Below are 16,387 nucleotides of genomic sequence, written 5' to 3' on the forward strand. Positions count from 1 at the left end.
CTATAAAGTAAGTTTTTGTTGAATGAATCAATTGAATTTTATTTAAGGAGTATGACTTCAGACACTCCTATTTAGCTTGTTTTCACGTGGTTGGGTAAGTACCACCTTTTCTTCAACTCTGTGTGCCTCCCAGTCTGTTAAGACGTTGAGTTGAGGATCCAAGGAAACAAATCGCATTGAGAATATAGCGAAGCCCTTCTCACATCCAGAACTTCGGAGAGAGTACTGCCATTCTGGGCATAGGTAAGTGACCTCGGAATGTCTCAGATGTGCCGTCTCAGAAGCCCTAGGCTCTGTCCTATATGGTCACTACAAGTTACATCACTGTAGGGCCCTGGGTTGTTGATTTTGTGTGTGTGTGTGTGGCACTGTAGGATAAGCACTGGACCACGAGGTTGATTTGAACTGCAAGCTTGCCGGTTCAAACTCATCAGTCGCTCCTTGGAAATCCTATACAGGGTCTCTATGAGCTGAAATGGACTCGCGGGCACTTACCAACAACATAATTTTCATGCAGTAAAGTTCTGCCACTTAAAGTGGGCAAATCAATGATTTTTAGTGTGTTTAGAAGTTTTACACCCATCAGCAGTTTTAGAACATTTCCATCAACTCAAAAAGGCCCTGTTTATCACTGGCTTCTCCCCATTCCTCTTTTCCTTTACAGCTGAAATGTCAGACCCAGGGTTAATACTCACCTGTCCAATCCTGTTGTCCTGGGCAAGCTGCCGAGCAGCCAGGTGCAGGTCTGCTGACTCCCAGCCTCAGTCCACTCTTCCCTCGCACAACCAACACTTGTTCAAATTAGCAACTACGCAGAAATCCCATTTCCAACTGGAGTCAACTAAGATCTTTCTGGAAGGTTATCCACTTCTCCACAGTCACAGGAAGGTCAGTGTCCCGCCCAGAAATGATCTCGGTTGGTGGTGACAACGCAGACACATGTATTTCACACCCCAAATGCCGAGTCCACACGTTTCTAACAGAGTAACCCCTTCATTCACATCGTAACACCTTGTACAAACGCTCTCTGGAGGATAGCAGAAATCGGAAAGAAAACAAAATGAGGCAAATCCTCACCTTATGAGAGCTGGGTCTGACGGGGTTCAGCTGCTGAGAATGGTGCTGGGCACTGGCCAGGTTCCATGCCTCTCGGTGAGGGTTGGCTGGCTGCAGCTTCCCCGGCCTTGAGATGGTTAAGGTCACCCGCTCTCCACTGGCCTGGGGGACACACACACATGCCCACCAGTCATTAGTGAGGCTTGGCTTGTTACAAATTAGAGGGGCTAAAGGAGCCCTGGTGGTACTGTGCGCTAGATGCTGGGCTGCTAACAAGGTCAGGGGTTCAAACCCACTAGCTGCTGCTTGGGAGGAAGATGAGGCTGTCTGCTCTCATAAAGGCTGAGGCTCTGAAACTCTTGCACCCATCCCATCCCATTACAGACAGAAAAGATTTACATCTATCCTATTGTTGTTAGGTGCCATCGAGTCAGTACCAACTCATAGAGACCCTATGTACAACAGGACGAAATACTGCCTGGTCCTGGGCCAACCTCACAATTGTTGCCACGCTTGAGCCCACTGTTGCTGCCAATCTGCCAATTCATCTCACTGGGGGTCTTCCTCTTTTTATTTGATCCTCCACCTTACCAAACATGATATTCTTCTCCAGCGACTGGTCCCTCCTGATAATATGTCCGAAGTATGAGGAACGAAGTTTGGCCATCCTGGCCTCTAAGGAGCACTCTGGCTGCACTTCTTCCAACACGGATCTGTTGGTTCTTTTGGAAGCCCATGGCACTTTGAATATTTTCCTCCAACATTTACAATTGCTTTGAACACCCCGCCTAATTTACTCACGCTGAGTATTCAACTGAGCCATTACTCTGAAGGGAAAACAGAATAGCCTGCTTCCCAGAAGTCACTATCTTCACGGACAAGCAATTTTAATGCCCTATTAGAAATCCTTTGCTTATTCCAGCATCTTTTTTCTTGTAAGTTTATTTTGCTGTTGAGAATACTCATAGTAAGACATATACCAAAGCAAGAGTGTTGACAAGTTTAGAGACACTGATGACATTCTTCAAGTGGTGGAACAACTCTCACCTCCTTTCTAAGTGGTCCCTCCACATCCACAACCCCCCAGCCCGTAGGCCCCTGCCCCAAGGTTCCTATTGAACCCTATGAGTTGCTACTATCAATTTTACCCCATAGAGAGGGACTTGTAGAACACAATGCTCAAGGCTGGCATTCTTTACCAGTTAGGTGAAACTATTGCTAGATTTCAGAAGGCTTCAGCGAATGATTTTGGTGCTTAACCAAACATCTTATTAAACTAAGCTGTTTTAGGTAAGTTCTTCAAAAGAACTGAAGGAGAACCAGCCCACCATGCAGCCGGATCCCCACAGCAGGGAGTCCAAAGCCTACAGGGGAAATACCAGAGGAGAGGGCTGAACTCCTGACTTTCCAAATTATGAGATGTCACACTGATAAGTTCCCCTTTGTGAAGTGATCTCAATATGGGAAATCATGTTCACCCATAATCACCAAATACTCTACCATCAGCATTAAGTGTTTCATGGAGTGAAAACTCCTGCTTACACAAATACGTTCATCCAGATTGCTTAAAAGACAAAATTCTGCGAATGTGACCAAAGCGAGCATTTAGAATTTAAATGCTGGATCCACATTTGGGGTGAGGCTAGCTGACTTTAAACATAGTGAACAATGAGCATTTCAGGGCTTCACACACAGCACAGGATTGTGTTAGTCAAGATTTGATAAACGCAGGGTGGTGGGATGACAATACCTGTAAGTGACTTGGCATGCTGGGCGTAAACACTGGCATAATAACCTTTCTGGAGGAAACGGAACAAAAGTGTCTTAAACATGGGCAACAACAACAACAACAAACCCTAAAGTCTGCACACAATAAAGAAATTAAATACGTTATCATCTCTGCTGACCATTAAAACTCAAAACTCATAACCACTGAGTTAATGCTGACTCACAGTGACCCTGTATGGGGTTTCCGAGGCTGTAAATCTTTATGGGAACAGAAAGCAGTTTGAACTGCTGACCTTATGGTTGGCAGTCCAGTGCTTATCCTGCAGAGCCACTAGGGCTCTATAGGTCTACTATATAGCTATTAAAAGCCAGGATATGAGTCTTTACTTATTTTTTTTTTAAAGTTTTTATTGTGAATTAGTCCTTAGTTATTTTTATAGTGAGATGTCTATTACTGACATCAAGAAAAGATTACATAGCCAGCATTCACAAGCTGAGAGTCTGTGTAAACATGTTCTTATCTCGTTGTGACAAGAGACATAGAAGACGCTTGGCATGATGATCACTGCAACTTCAATGCTGATATTTTGAGCTATTAAATTACATGTGACTTTAGCTTCTTCTTTTTAAACATGGAGTGTATATTATTTTAATAACCCGAAAATGATGAAGACTTTTAATGTTTTTCAGAGAGAAACTTAAATTGGGCAATTTCCATTTTCTGTGGTTTGGGAAAAATTATAGCACAAAATATAATGGGAACTATAAAAATCCAAACACCATCTGGTATCGTAGAAAACATTTCAATGTAGTTTTGATTTGTGTTATCTGTATTTTCCCAGGTTTGGTGTTCAAACACGGCCCATCATGCCTTGCTTCCTTCTGGACACCTCACTCAGTTCTGTGCTTTCTCAAATATTTTTAAATGCCATAACTTGCTTAGCTTCATTCTTCTACTCCTTGGTGTTGACCTCCCCATTCCAGCAGCCCCCCGTTATCAGAGGAACTGGTTTTCCTGGATGTTGCAGCATCGGGTGTAGGTCCTCACCCGATTCAAAGGCATCTGATTTCTTCAAGCCTCAAGTCATTGACATGAGAGCAAGACCTGAATCTGTTCTCTGTATCACATGGATGTGTGTGGGGATCCCTTCTTAAGACCAAACACCATACAACATGGAGAAACCTGGAGGCACTGTGCTGAGCGAAATCAGTCAATCACAAAAGGACAAATATTGTATGAGACCACTGTGGTAAAAAGTCAAGAAAAGATTTTCTTGCTAAATGACACATTCTATGATGGTTATGGAGTTCAGGTGAGGCACTGCAGGATTATGCGCTGGACCGCAAGGTCAGTTTGAACTGCAAGGTGGGCGGTTCAAACCTACCAACTGCTTCCTGGAAACCCTACATGGGGTCCCTAGGAGTCAGTCTAAACTGCAAGGTGGGCGGTTTAAACCCACCAGCTGCTCCCTGGATCTAATACTGTGAACTGATGGTGGATGGAGCCCAAATCGAGCCTATGACACTTAACAACAACAACACAGATCATATAAGAGATGAGTGTGAAGTTATAACCCTGTAACCCCCAGGAAGCCTGCCTAAGAGGTCATGGATCTGGACAGGCACTGTTTGGAGAAGACAGGCCTTCACAATAACACATTGTAGACTTGGGAGAATTTGGGTTAGGTGTTAGGTAGTTTGAACCAAGCAGCCCCTCTGTGGGAGAAAGATGAGGCCGTTTGCTTCTGTAAAGACTTACAGTCTCAGAAACCCTGTGGGGGGCAGCTGTACTCTACTGCAGGTCGCTGGAAGGTGGGAGCAGGTCAGTGGCAGTGGGTTTGGGGTATGCACGATTTGTCAATATCACATATCCCTGAGTTTGTAGGCTTATCTGCCAACACAAGTAACCATCGACAAATCATAATGAAGGCTGAGTACCTTGAATACAAAGGAACCTGGTGGTACAATGGTTAAGTGCTTGACTGCTGACCAGGGATTGACGGTTCAAACTCACCCAGCAGTTCCATGGGAGAAAGGCCATCTGCTCCTAGAAAGGTGACCAACCGCCTAGGCAGCCCCAGAAGGGGTGACTACAAGCTGGAACTGACTTGACGGCTCCCAATACCACAGCCACCACCTGGAATACCTGTCAGACGGCGTTTACCTGAATGATCTGGGCGGCCAGCTCAGGTGTCCCGAGGTTCAGGTCGTGCCCATTGATGGCCAGCACCCTGTCATTACTGCTGAGCCGTCCATCCTGGGCAGCCAAGCCCCCTTCTAGCAAGTCCAGGATGAAAACGCCCGGCTCATCTGTCCTCCGCACCAACTTAATGCCGAGCTGTTCACTGGAGTCCCGCTTATGGAGGACCACGTGGAAAACCTCTTCTCGCGGGGAGCCGCTGTCTGAGTGGGCGCGGCTGGCAAAGCGGCGCTCTCGGAGCACAGTCAGCTGCAGTGAGCTGCAGGGCTGGGACAGCAGGGCCCTGGCGTAGTTGTGCGACACATTGCTGATGTCATAGCTGTTGACCTAGGAAAACGAAATGAGGACAATGGTGAGACGTTTCCAGATCCCTCCGGGAAAAATCAGACATTGTACAATGCTCTGAGGTCATGACTTACAGAGAAAACGGCGCTAAATAGCCTTTCCAGAGAGGGCTCTTAGAGTCAGCTCACAGGGAGCTTCGTCCCTGTTTACTGTTTACAGAGCAGACTGGGTCTGCATCAACAGCTCATGAGCGGTGTGTTTCCTGACATTGACCACAGTCCTCCCAGGGTAACATCACTCTCCCACTTCCTCCCTGGGTTCCCGTTTCCAGTCTGCCTGCTCTCCTGTCCCTGCTCTGCCTGCCTGCTGAACTTTCACTCTGGGCACATACTGCCCCCTCTTGAACTCCTATGGCTGGTTGCTGGAAGGACTGCATGCGTCCTTGGTTCCAGGCCCCGGCTGGTGTTTGGCTGGAAGCTGAGACACAGGGGTGAGTTCAAGTTCAGTTCCAGGTTTGAAGGGTGACTCAGGGCCATAGTCTCGGGGGGTCCGCAGTCTCTCTCAGACCAGTCAGCCACCAGCGGGCTAAGATCATGGTAATGGACATCTTGAGTTAGAGCCCTGGGTTCCAACACTTACTGGGTGGGTGATGCTGGGTTTCACCAAGTCCAGGGAAAGCGGTAGGAAATGATAATGACTTTTTGAGGCTGTTTCCTCATCTGTAAAATGTGTTCACTATTCACTCGGAGGACCACCGTGGGACTGAGCGGACAGCAGTGGTATATGGCAAATGCTAAGGAAATGCTGGTGCTAGTGGATCCGACACTGAAGTTATGCTGGATTGCGAGTTGACTTCTTCAAACCAGATACATTTAAATCTAGAGAAAATATGGAATTGTATTTTACAAAAAGCAGCATGTTCCAGGGACATCACCTTCTGTGATGTGGCTTTAGAGAGAAGCAGATAATCCTAATCTCACGTAGCTTCTTTAACACATCTGTGTACTGTAGCATAATTCAAGTCACATGCTTACTAATTAAACTCTGTAGCCTTGGAATCACTTAGCTTCAACGAGGCAAGGGACAGACGAACGAAACTTCTAGTATTGATCACCATTAGAGTTCCTCTCTCACTCTGACTGAGATGACGGCCAGGAGAGACCCAGATGCCGGAGCAGACTCTGGGTGAGGTGTTTGTGATCGCCCTCAGTCTTCTGTGTTGAAGGAAGGCCTCCACGCTGCGTGTCTGGGGCTGACAGTTTTGAATCCTACCAATTTTAATTTTGTTGATTCTGGACTGTTGGCATCTCTTAAACATTCTGTTACCAAATTCATAGATGTCCCATGCAAATTTGCTCTTCTTCCAAGTTTGTGATAGCCATGCATTCTGTAGCCCTCCTCGGCCTTGATTAAAATGTTGGGAAATGATTCATGAATGTTCTACAGAAGACTCCTGACCAAGAGCAGGGTCAGGGGATACAGAACAGAATTTCAAATTCAAAGTCTGGAATCCAGACTTCCTGGAGTCACGGAGTCCAGAAGAGCCCCTAAAACTTTGGTCTTGGGATCGAATTTAAGGTTTAAACCTTACTAAAAACAAGTGACAACAACAAACCGTGAAGTATTCTTTAAACCCAACAGTGTAACCAACACATAGCCATCAAGGTGACTTGGACTCTCCACTGCCCTGCACATGGTTTCTAAGGCTGTACATCATCTGGGGAGCGAGCAGTTGGTGGGTTTGAACCACCGACCTCGTGGTTAGCAGCTCAACACGTAACCCACTGTGCCACCATACTTTTCTCCAATTTGAATCATTACAGTGAGTTTCAGACGGTTATTACTGGAGTTACTAATGTGTGTGTCTATAATCAGTAATTATTTATTGGCATTTACCAAATGTAGATTTAATACCTTGGAGTTAGTTTCCCCAAAGTAGTCAGTAATTTCAGATAATTATTCTTTTATCTGAGGCATAAAGGTTCAGTTACGCTACTAAACAATTCTCCAAAACAGAAGAGTATGAAAGCCCAATGACAAAAGCTGAACAAAACATAGAAATAAATGTCTGCTGCAATTACAGCAAGGACAAGCAGAGTGGCCTGCGGAAGTGGAAATCTGACACCTGGGTCAAGACATCTCAGAGAAGGTTCCTGGGCAGACGGCTCTAAGACTCCCTCTAAGCAGACTCAGGTCAGGAGCTGCGCAGTGAGGAAAACACGTCCGTCTGCTGCTGAGACAACAGTGTGCAGGGCAGACTCGAACTGCCCCACTGGGTTTCTAAGCCGTCGTTACAGAAGCAGACTGCCTCATCTTTCTCCTGCAGAGTGGCTGGTGGGCTTGAGGCACCACACTTCCAGTTAACACTCTAACACTTCAATGCAATGTGCCACCTTAAGGAGTCCAGGCCAGGTGGTCCTCACAGATGGGACCATGCAGTGGCAGTAGAAACAGCTTAAAACAGGAGCTGGACTACAGTAAAGAGCTCGCTGTGGCAGATCGGGAACCTGACTTCACAGAAACTGGATTAGAATGCTCCCGAGTCTCCCGTTTCTTTTTAGTATTTAGCAAATAAGACACTGTTTAAAAGTGAAGTCTGCCTCAGCCATGCTAAGAGTGCGTAAAGGGAGAGCTCTGAACCTGAACACGCCCGGGGGAGTCCCACAAGGCCAGAGGTGGGACACAAGTGAGACAGGAAAGGAAAAGCCCCCAAATCCCTATATGGAGATTTCCTTCCAAGAGCGGGAAAACCCTGGGGAGTCCACTGTCTTAATACAAGAGATGACTTTTCCAGATGGTGTCGTCACTGTTACGTGCCGTCGAGTTGGCGAGCGGAACACTGCCCGGTGACTGTGCTTCTTCGGGCTGAGCCAAATGCTGTGGCCACCATTTCCCTCCATCTGGTCGGGGTCTTCCTCTTGGTCACTGATGCTCTACTTTACTAAGCATGCCACATTCAGGTCCACTTCTACTGATCAGGCTCCATCCCTGAGCACATTGGTTTAAGTTTTGATTGTGAACTGAGTGATAGTTTATATGGGAGAACATCGGTTTACACCATCGTTTCATTGAAATGATTACAATCCCTTCCATGCATCATCATTCAATAGCATTTGCTTCCATTTCCTCTGTTTGTTTGTTTTTCTGGGGGGAGGGGAGGATGTACACAAAAACACTCAGGAATATATAATCATTTAAACAATCCAAGGGCACATTCTGCAAGCCTGCCTCCTGGCCGCCAGCACACAGCCTTTCTCTTTCCATGAGTCTAGAGTCCTCAGCTGCTCCTTCTCTCCATGTCCTCATCTCTGCCTCCATCTCTGGTGTCGCTGCTTCTCTGGTTAGGGTCCTGTATTCCACCCGAGCACTTCTCAGAGGCACAGCTGTGAGGAGCCTGCAACTGCCGGAGCAAGACAGTGCACACACATGCAGAACATGCAGATCACATGCTGTAACTCATGTGTGGAGTGGGGGACAGGAAGCAGGAAGTGCCATTAGAATTCAAGTAAGGAGCCACCGGGATGGACTGAACAGCCCTTCGTTGGAGCAGAAAATGGAACGTGGGAATGAGCTGCCTGGAGGGATGCAAGAAGGCAAGCAGCCAGACTCCTCACCGGACCGAACATTTCAGGAGGACAGGAACTGTGCTTTGTTCTCAATTTTACTTCTAGCAACTAGTACAGAGCCTAGAACATGGGGGTCTGCAACCCATCTGCTGACGGCATACGTGGGTGATGGGATGAGGAAATAAACAACTGGTACATCTGCAGCTGAGAAGGCGTTCGGATGAAGAAGAGAGCCATGTGTAAGGGATCGTGGCAGGCCTGGGCTACGAGAGAGAGCTCTAGATTTCGGAGGTTTTAATCATGGTTGTTGTCAAATGCTGTCGAGTCGTGTCAAAGAGGCTAAATCAGACTACCAAGGTAACAGACGGATGGGAAACTGGGCCTGGGATAAAGATCATGGGAGAAGAGTGTCCAAAGGGATGGAGGTGGTGGTGGTGGTTGTGTTCCGTGGGGTCGTTTCCAACTCTTAGTGACCCTATATAAAGTTTCTGAGGCCGTAAATCTTTATAGGAGCAGAATGCCTTATCTTTCTCCCATGAAGCGGCTGGTGGATTCGAACTACTGACCCTGTGGTTAGTAGCCCAAGGGGTAATCCACTACGCCACCAGGGCTCCTTCTTGTTGTTGTTGTATGCCGTCGAGTCGGTTCCAACTCATAGCGACTCTGTACAGGTTTTCCAAAGAGCGGCTGGTGAGTTTGAATCACCAACCTTGCAGTTCAAACCAACCTTGAGGTGGAGTGTTTAACCTATGGCCCACACCAGGGCTCGCAGCAGGGAGGGACTGACACTAAATTACTAAATCATGGAGTCCAAGCCAGGAAAGAGTCAGCACACCATGGGCTGGATCACACACAGGACCGGAAATGAAGGTAGAGAGAAGAATGAGACTCGGTGCATGTGGGGAAACAGGAGAACTCACAGATCGAGTCTCATCTGTTCTGCACCAAAAGCCACAGAGCTAAGCTTCATCTGAAGGAACCCTAGTGGCACAGTGGGTGAGTGCTCAGCTACTGACAGAATGGTGGAGGTTCAAGCCCACGCAGAGAGACCTCAGAAGAAAGGCTTGGCAAATCTACTTCCCAAACTATCAACTGTATGAACAGAGTTCCGCTGTGACACATGTGGGGTCACCGTGAGTCGGAGTGGCATCTGGAGCTGGCTTTACGTTTATGAACAAGAACAGAAAGGTACAAATGGGCAGATTGTAACAGGTACCTGAAGAATCTGGTCTCCAGCAAGGAGCCTTCCGTCTCTGGCGATGACCCCGTCCCGGTAGACTTCCTGGATTACGACATTAATCAGTGGTGTTTCATTACCGCCCACAATGCTAATTCCTAACTGAATATAAGGATTCGATCGGTGAATTTCAATCGTGGTGATTTCTCCTTCGGGTAAGCTCAGTGGCTGTTGCACGGCTGCCAAATTTAAAAAGAGAGAGAGCGAGATCGATGGATGGAAGAAAAAAGCAGGCTTTATGTCTGGGTTTCTTAGGTAAATAAAATTATCTTATGTGAGTAGACGATTAAAAACTAAAAAGTACCACTGGATCAGACAAAGAATGACCAAAAAATAAAGAAAAATGTAAAACAACTGTAAGCTAAAATGAGTTTAAAATGTCCTCTTTCAAAAGTGATCAATAAATAATCCAGGAAGAGCGATGATGGTAACAGCAGGGGCTTCAACAAGTTCATGGAAAATGAAACGAAAAGACAATGAAGTTCCATGAACGTTCTGAAGGCCCCTCGTAGGCCTCAGACCACCTGGGACACAGTGACCTGATGAAGAAATGGAAAGAGAAAATCATCGCAGTCATCAATGGGCCCGGCAGTGCAGGTTCAGGGCCCACAGCCCCGTGTGCAAATATCCAGCTCCCAGAAGAGGTGGGCCTTACACTGAGTCTCACTCAGGAGATGAGGCAGGGTTAGGACTTGTGCCACCAAGAATTTAAATTAGGAATGTGTGAAAGGAAGTTATCTGAAAGGTAAAGAGCACAACAAACTATCAATATGTAGGCCCATGATTGGTGATGAAGGCTTTCTATTGTCTTAGACAGAGAGGGGCCCTGGAGGTACAAAGGTCGGCTGCTCCTTGGGAGAAAGCTGAGGCAATCTGCTTCTGTAAAAGCCTTGGAAACCCTACAGGACAATTCTCCCCTCCCCCCTAGGGTTCCTTTGAGTCAGAAGCGACTAGACGGCCATGAATTCTCCTGGTTTAGATGGTCGCTTTGGGCAACCATTGCCATGAAGTCGTGATTTCAGGGAAGCTGCTTTTATTTACAGGGAGGCTTGGTGGCACAGTGGTTAAGTACTTGCCTGCTAACCAAAAGGTTGGTGGTTCAAACCTACCAACCGCTCTGGGTGAGAAAGATTTGACAGTCTGCTTCTGTAAAGACCGGCAGTCTTAGAAATCCTTGGGGGGTGGGGGGCAGTTCCCCCCACCACTGCAGGAGGACTAGAGATAGAGTGGGCGGTGGCATCAAAGGGTGCCGCAGTTAGAAGCAGACCTTGGAGTTCAGGTGCACCCAGCCGTTTACTAGCTGTGGGAGGTTGAGCCAGAGACTGAGCGGCCCCCCAAGAGGCTGTTACAGTATTGGTGCTGTTGTTAAACTGCTGTCTAGTCGGTGCCGACTCATAGCGACCCTGTATAGAGTTTTTGAGGAGCAGATGACGGATTTGAACCACTGACCTTGCAGTTCAATGCTTATCCTACAGCGCCACCCCAGCATACCAGGAGTCAATCAGTTAATATCTGTCACGTGCTCGGCACAGTGCCTGGCATGGGTAGGCAGTTCATCTGAGTTTCTATTCTGCTTGAGTTGGCGGCTGTTTTTCTTCACGTTGTGGATTTACTATGTTAAGAAGCTAACAGGTGTCTGAACTCACACACACCCTATGCTAATAACCACGCTAACTGGTGAGTTCCCAGTTCCAGCAGAAAAGGGGGGCAGGGAGGACCCCCTTCCTCAGTGGGATGGGGCCATGGCTCATTTCTGAAACACTTAAAATGGGTGGCTCTGGTAGCCTGTAAACCAGACCTCAGTAAAGCCGCCCCAGGGAACAACAGGAAGGCCAGGCCGCAGCTTGAAAATGCCCACATACTGTCAGCTGCGGTGCTCTCCTCGAAGGCAGGGTTGTCGAGGCCGGGCTCCTCCGTCCAGGCAGGGAGAGGCGCGGGGGTCAGGTTCCGCTCCGCTGGCACGAGTCCTGTCCCCAGACAGATGGCTTCTGGTGATACCGTACCAGGGAGGTCTATGATGGCGGGTCCATTCTCAATCTCAACCTCTGGCTGAGTTTTGTTCCTTTTTCGTTTTTCTAGGGCAAGTCGGTGATCAGCAGCCCCAGGGCACCTGGGGGAAAACAGCAGGTGTTTGAAAAGACAAAAGAGGTTTAATAGCGAGACACTGAGACATCACCAACAGACCAGGGGGACTCCATGCACCCCTCCCCCCCCCAGAAGCACACACAATCGAGCCTGGGCTGTACTGTACTCCACGGGGCAACACTCACTTAAAACAAAAACATGCCAAGAGCACGGTTGACTATGCCTGGAGGAATAAGTCAATAAAGCACTGTACTGAGGTAAATACTGATACAATGGAACACAGACGCACGCTCCTTTAGTTGTCTCTGGACTCCCGATGTGGTACTGCAGGATCCACACTGGACTTCGAACTACAAGGTCGGCAGTTCAAACCCACCAGCTACTCCTTTGGACACCCTGGAACACGGTCATTTTGAGTTGGAACTGACTCGATGGCATTTAACAACTATACAGTAGCCTCTATACTTTCTCCCGTGGAGTGGTTGGTGGTTTGAACTGCTGACCTAAAGGTTAGCTGTCCAATGCTTAACCCACTGTGCCATAAGGGCTTCTTAAATTCTGCTTACATACCCCTTTCTATTCTTGAGTCCTGGTGCGGCATTCTAGGATAAGCACTGGACTGCAAGGCCGGCTTGAACCGCAAGGTCAGAAGTTCAAACTCACCAGCTACTCCTCGGAAACCCTATATAGGCTCACTATGAGTTGGAACTGACTTGAAGGCACTTAACAAAAACAAAAACAACCCTTTTAATTATATATACATATATTTTTTACACATTAGCTGGTTGAGCCTCAGGAATGGGAACCTGCAGTTTTTTTCCAAACCAAACCACTGCCTCTCGACTTCAGAGCATTACCATCCTGCTCTTCCCTTTTCCCGGACACAGTACACATGGACTAAGTGGGGTGGGGTGTGGGGGGGAGATAACAGAGATGACATGTGAGCAGAGACAAGCCAGCCGAGAGGAATGACCGCATGGTAGCATCAAAAGGCAAGAGTCGAATTACAGATAGGCTGTGTGTGGAATTTAAAGCAGCCCTGCAAGATTCAGACTGGATATGTTCCTCGCTTTTCAATCCACGCTTGCCGCGGTGTCTCCTCATTTTGAATTGTGCCCCAGCAGCAAAGGAAGAGCCGAAAGCTTTACTCCATTCATGTCAGCATGGCCAACTCTACTCTGAGGAAGCAGCTCCTTCCCAGTTGCATTTTGAGTGCCTTCCAACCTGTGGGGTCATCTTCCGGCACTGTGTCTGACAGTGTTCATGCTGTTCTCAGTGGGTAATCCCGCAGAGGTGGACCTCCTACTTAGCATAGTGGTTACGAATCAGGCTGCGAACCGCAAGGTCTAGCAGTTCGAAACTCCCAGCTGTTCCGCAGGAGAAAGATGAAGCTTTCTGCTCCTGTAAAGATTTACAGACTCAGAAACCCTGTACAAGGCCACTATGGGTCAGAACCGACTCCATGGCACAGAACTGCACAGCTGTTGCTGTCTTGGTTCTGATGCCTAGCAAGCTCATACCCCAGAGCGGAAGTAAGCATACAGTTTCTTGGCTAGACTCTTTAGGGTCTTTCTCCCACAGAAGTGTGGGGCTGGGGCTGAACCACTGCAAACTGCCCGCGCTCTCCAGGCAAGAGCACTCCAACAAACCAACAAACAAAACCTAGTCATCAGCCAAACCCAAGCAAAACCTAGCTTACAGTTTCCACCAGTTGGTACTCAGGAAGAGAACATGGCTCCCTTCAGGAGGGATCTCAGTACAGCAGGCGATTAGTCTTGTTGTGAAGTGTTGTCAAATCAGTTCTGAGGCACAGAATCACCACCCACACACAGCAGCGCCAAATACTGCCTGGTCTGCATCATCGTCACAATTGTCACGCATGAGCCCACTGATGCAGCCACGGTGTCAAATCATTGTGTTGTGGGACTTCCTCTTTGTCACTGACCCTCCAGGGACTGGCCCCTCCTGACAACAGGTCCAAAGTCCGTGAGGTGGAGTCTCTTGCTATCCTCATGTGGAAGGAGTGATCTGGCGGTATTTGTCCTAAGCCACCTTTCCTCCTCCTTCTGGCAGTCCATGGAAATTTCAATCCCTTAGTGAACACACTAATTCTGTCTCTCTCTGGTCTGCCTCATTCACTGTCGAGTTTTCACATGCATACGAGGCATATGAAAACACCATGGCTCAGGTCAGGTGCACCTTAGTCCTCAGAGTGAAGTCTTTGCATGTTGCGGTAGTGCCACTGAGTCAGTTCTGTGTAGACTTTCCGAGGAGTGGCTGCAGGCTATAAACCACTGACCTTGAGGTGGGCGGTCAATGTTTATTAAAAGTGAACGAAAACAATAGAAGAAAAACTCATGCAACTTATCAAAACTTAGTAAGACAAGAGCAGCCAAGTGCCGTGGCAATGCAGACGGAAGTGGCGGTGACAGTGGGCACCTGTTACAAACAGGGGGCAGTGTGACTGGCCAGAGATGGAGGACTTCACCTCCCCAGGGAGGGGTCCAAACATGCAGGTGTGACTTCCATTTCATTACAATAAAACCAAAGGGCTCTTGGAATAGCCAAGAGGCAAGCTGTGGTACTTTTCGTTCCTGCTAAAGGTTAGAATTCTGCTCTTGCTATTCTGGCTCTTATGGGAAAATGATGACATATGAAGGAGCTTTGGTAGCGCAGTGGTTACAAGTCGGGCTGCCAACCTCAAAGTTAGCAGTTTGAAACTACCAGTGGCTCCACAGGAAATAGATGAGGCGTTCTGCTCCTGTAAATATTTACAGCCTCAGAAACCCCATGCAGGGTTGCTATGAGTTGGAACCAACTCCACGGTCCGTAACAATACCAACAACGGTATGATTTAGGAGTCCTGGTGGGGCTGTGGGTTAATGTGCTAGACTGCACAGTCTGCTTGAACTGCAAGGTTGGTGGTTCAAGCTCACCAGTTGCTCCTTGGAAACCCTCTAGAGGGTCGCTATGGGTCAGAACCGACTCGACGGTATGATTTATGTCACACTGATTTCACTCCTTTACATAACACCTATATATAAGTGGATTTACTGCAGCGCAGTAAATTGCTTAATATGGCGCTTCTAGCCACAGTCTTGGTAACTCCCAGAAAATGAGTGGGTGGGATCACACAAATAGGGTGTATGAAACGCTTCTGTGGGGACTGATCAGTTTTGCCACCCACTGGGGTTTAAAAGAGTCATTTCAGAAGTTGAAAGGGGCTCTCACTACAATCAAGGAAGAAGAGGCAGGAGGAGCTGAGCCCATGTGCGACCCCAAGACCCCTGTGCACTGAGCCTCTTTAATCCAGGAGCTACAGAGCCACGACACCAGGAAGCGGCCGAGAAGCGGAGGCGGTAGATACAGCAGGAACAGCATGAAATAGAGTGGTGGGCTTCTTCCCATCCCACAGAGCAGGCAGTGAGTGTCTTCAAGCAGAGGCTTGTTTGTGGAGTAAGCCTCCAGGCACTTAATCGGGGGAGCTGGGTTTGTTGAAATGGAGCTAAGCACCTTTGGGTGGGGTGGAGTGGAGTGCTCCCTGGTTATTCATCTGCAGAGTCAATGGAGTTTTGTGACACTTGCCTGAGCAGGCAGAGGCTGAGGGACAGACAGGCTGTTCTTACCGAACAACTGTCGCCTCAACATTTCTGCTCCTGAATGGCACTGTGGGTTAATGCGCCAGACTGCAAAACCGTTCGAACTTCAAAGTTGGCAGTTCAAGCTCACCAGCTGCTCCTCAGAAACACTATACAGGGTCGCAATCAACTCCATGGCACATAACAACAACAACTTCCCTAATAAGCCTTGTGTGTTGGCTGAGAGTCCTGTATGGAACCCATCAGAGAAGCAGAGGGTGCCTGGGGAGGGGCGACTGGTGACAGAACAGGGAAGGAGGAAACAGGGTGCAGCACTTCTGACCTCGGGCAGCCTGACAGGAATCAGCCTCCTCGGGCCTGGAAGCTTCCTTATTCCTCCCAGTGTGAACTCCGAGCAAGGCGGACCCCCATATCCTTTTACATTCACATCAGGAAGCTTATAGTAAAACAGAAGACACTGTTATTACTGGTGACGGATTGTTGTTGTTAAGTTGTCCAGTTGGTTTCCACCCATGGCGACCCTGTCTAGGGTTTCCGAGTGGCTGGTGAGCTTGAACCTGCCAACGATGTGGTTCAAACTGACATTGCAGAGACTCCTTGTTGTTGTTGTTAGGTGTCATGGAGTCAGTAC

The 16,387-nt window shown here is 48.0% G+C and overlaps 1 protein-coding gene across 1 annotated transcript in view; it reads right to left on the reverse strand.

The window, feature by feature from the left end:
- Positions 1-16,387, reverse strand: part of LNX2 (ligand of numb-protein X 2) — a 35,465-nt gene that overhangs the window by 13,818 nt on the left and 5,260 nt on the right. The window contains exons 2-5 of the mRNA XM_006831934.1: positions 11,935-12,182; positions 10,052-10,251; positions 4,949-5,311; positions 1,078-1,218 (exon numbers count right to left, since the gene is read on the reverse strand). Of these exons, the coding sequence (XP_006831997.1) occupies positions 1,078-1,218; positions 4,949-5,311; positions 10,052-10,251; positions 11,935-12,182 (952 nt within the window). The remainder of the gene's footprint in view (positions 1-1,077; positions 1,219-4,948; positions 5,312-10,051; positions 10,252-11,934; positions 12,183-16,387) is intronic.

Source organism: Chrysochloris asiatica, unplaced genomic scaffold (genome assembly GCF_000296735.1).
Source record: "Chrysochloris asiatica unplaced genomic scaffold, ChrAsi1.0 scaffold00005, whole genome shotgun sequence".
Lineage (NCBI taxonomy): Eukaryota > Metazoa > Chordata > Mammalia > Afrosoricida > Chrysochloridae > Chrysochloris > Chrysochloris asiatica.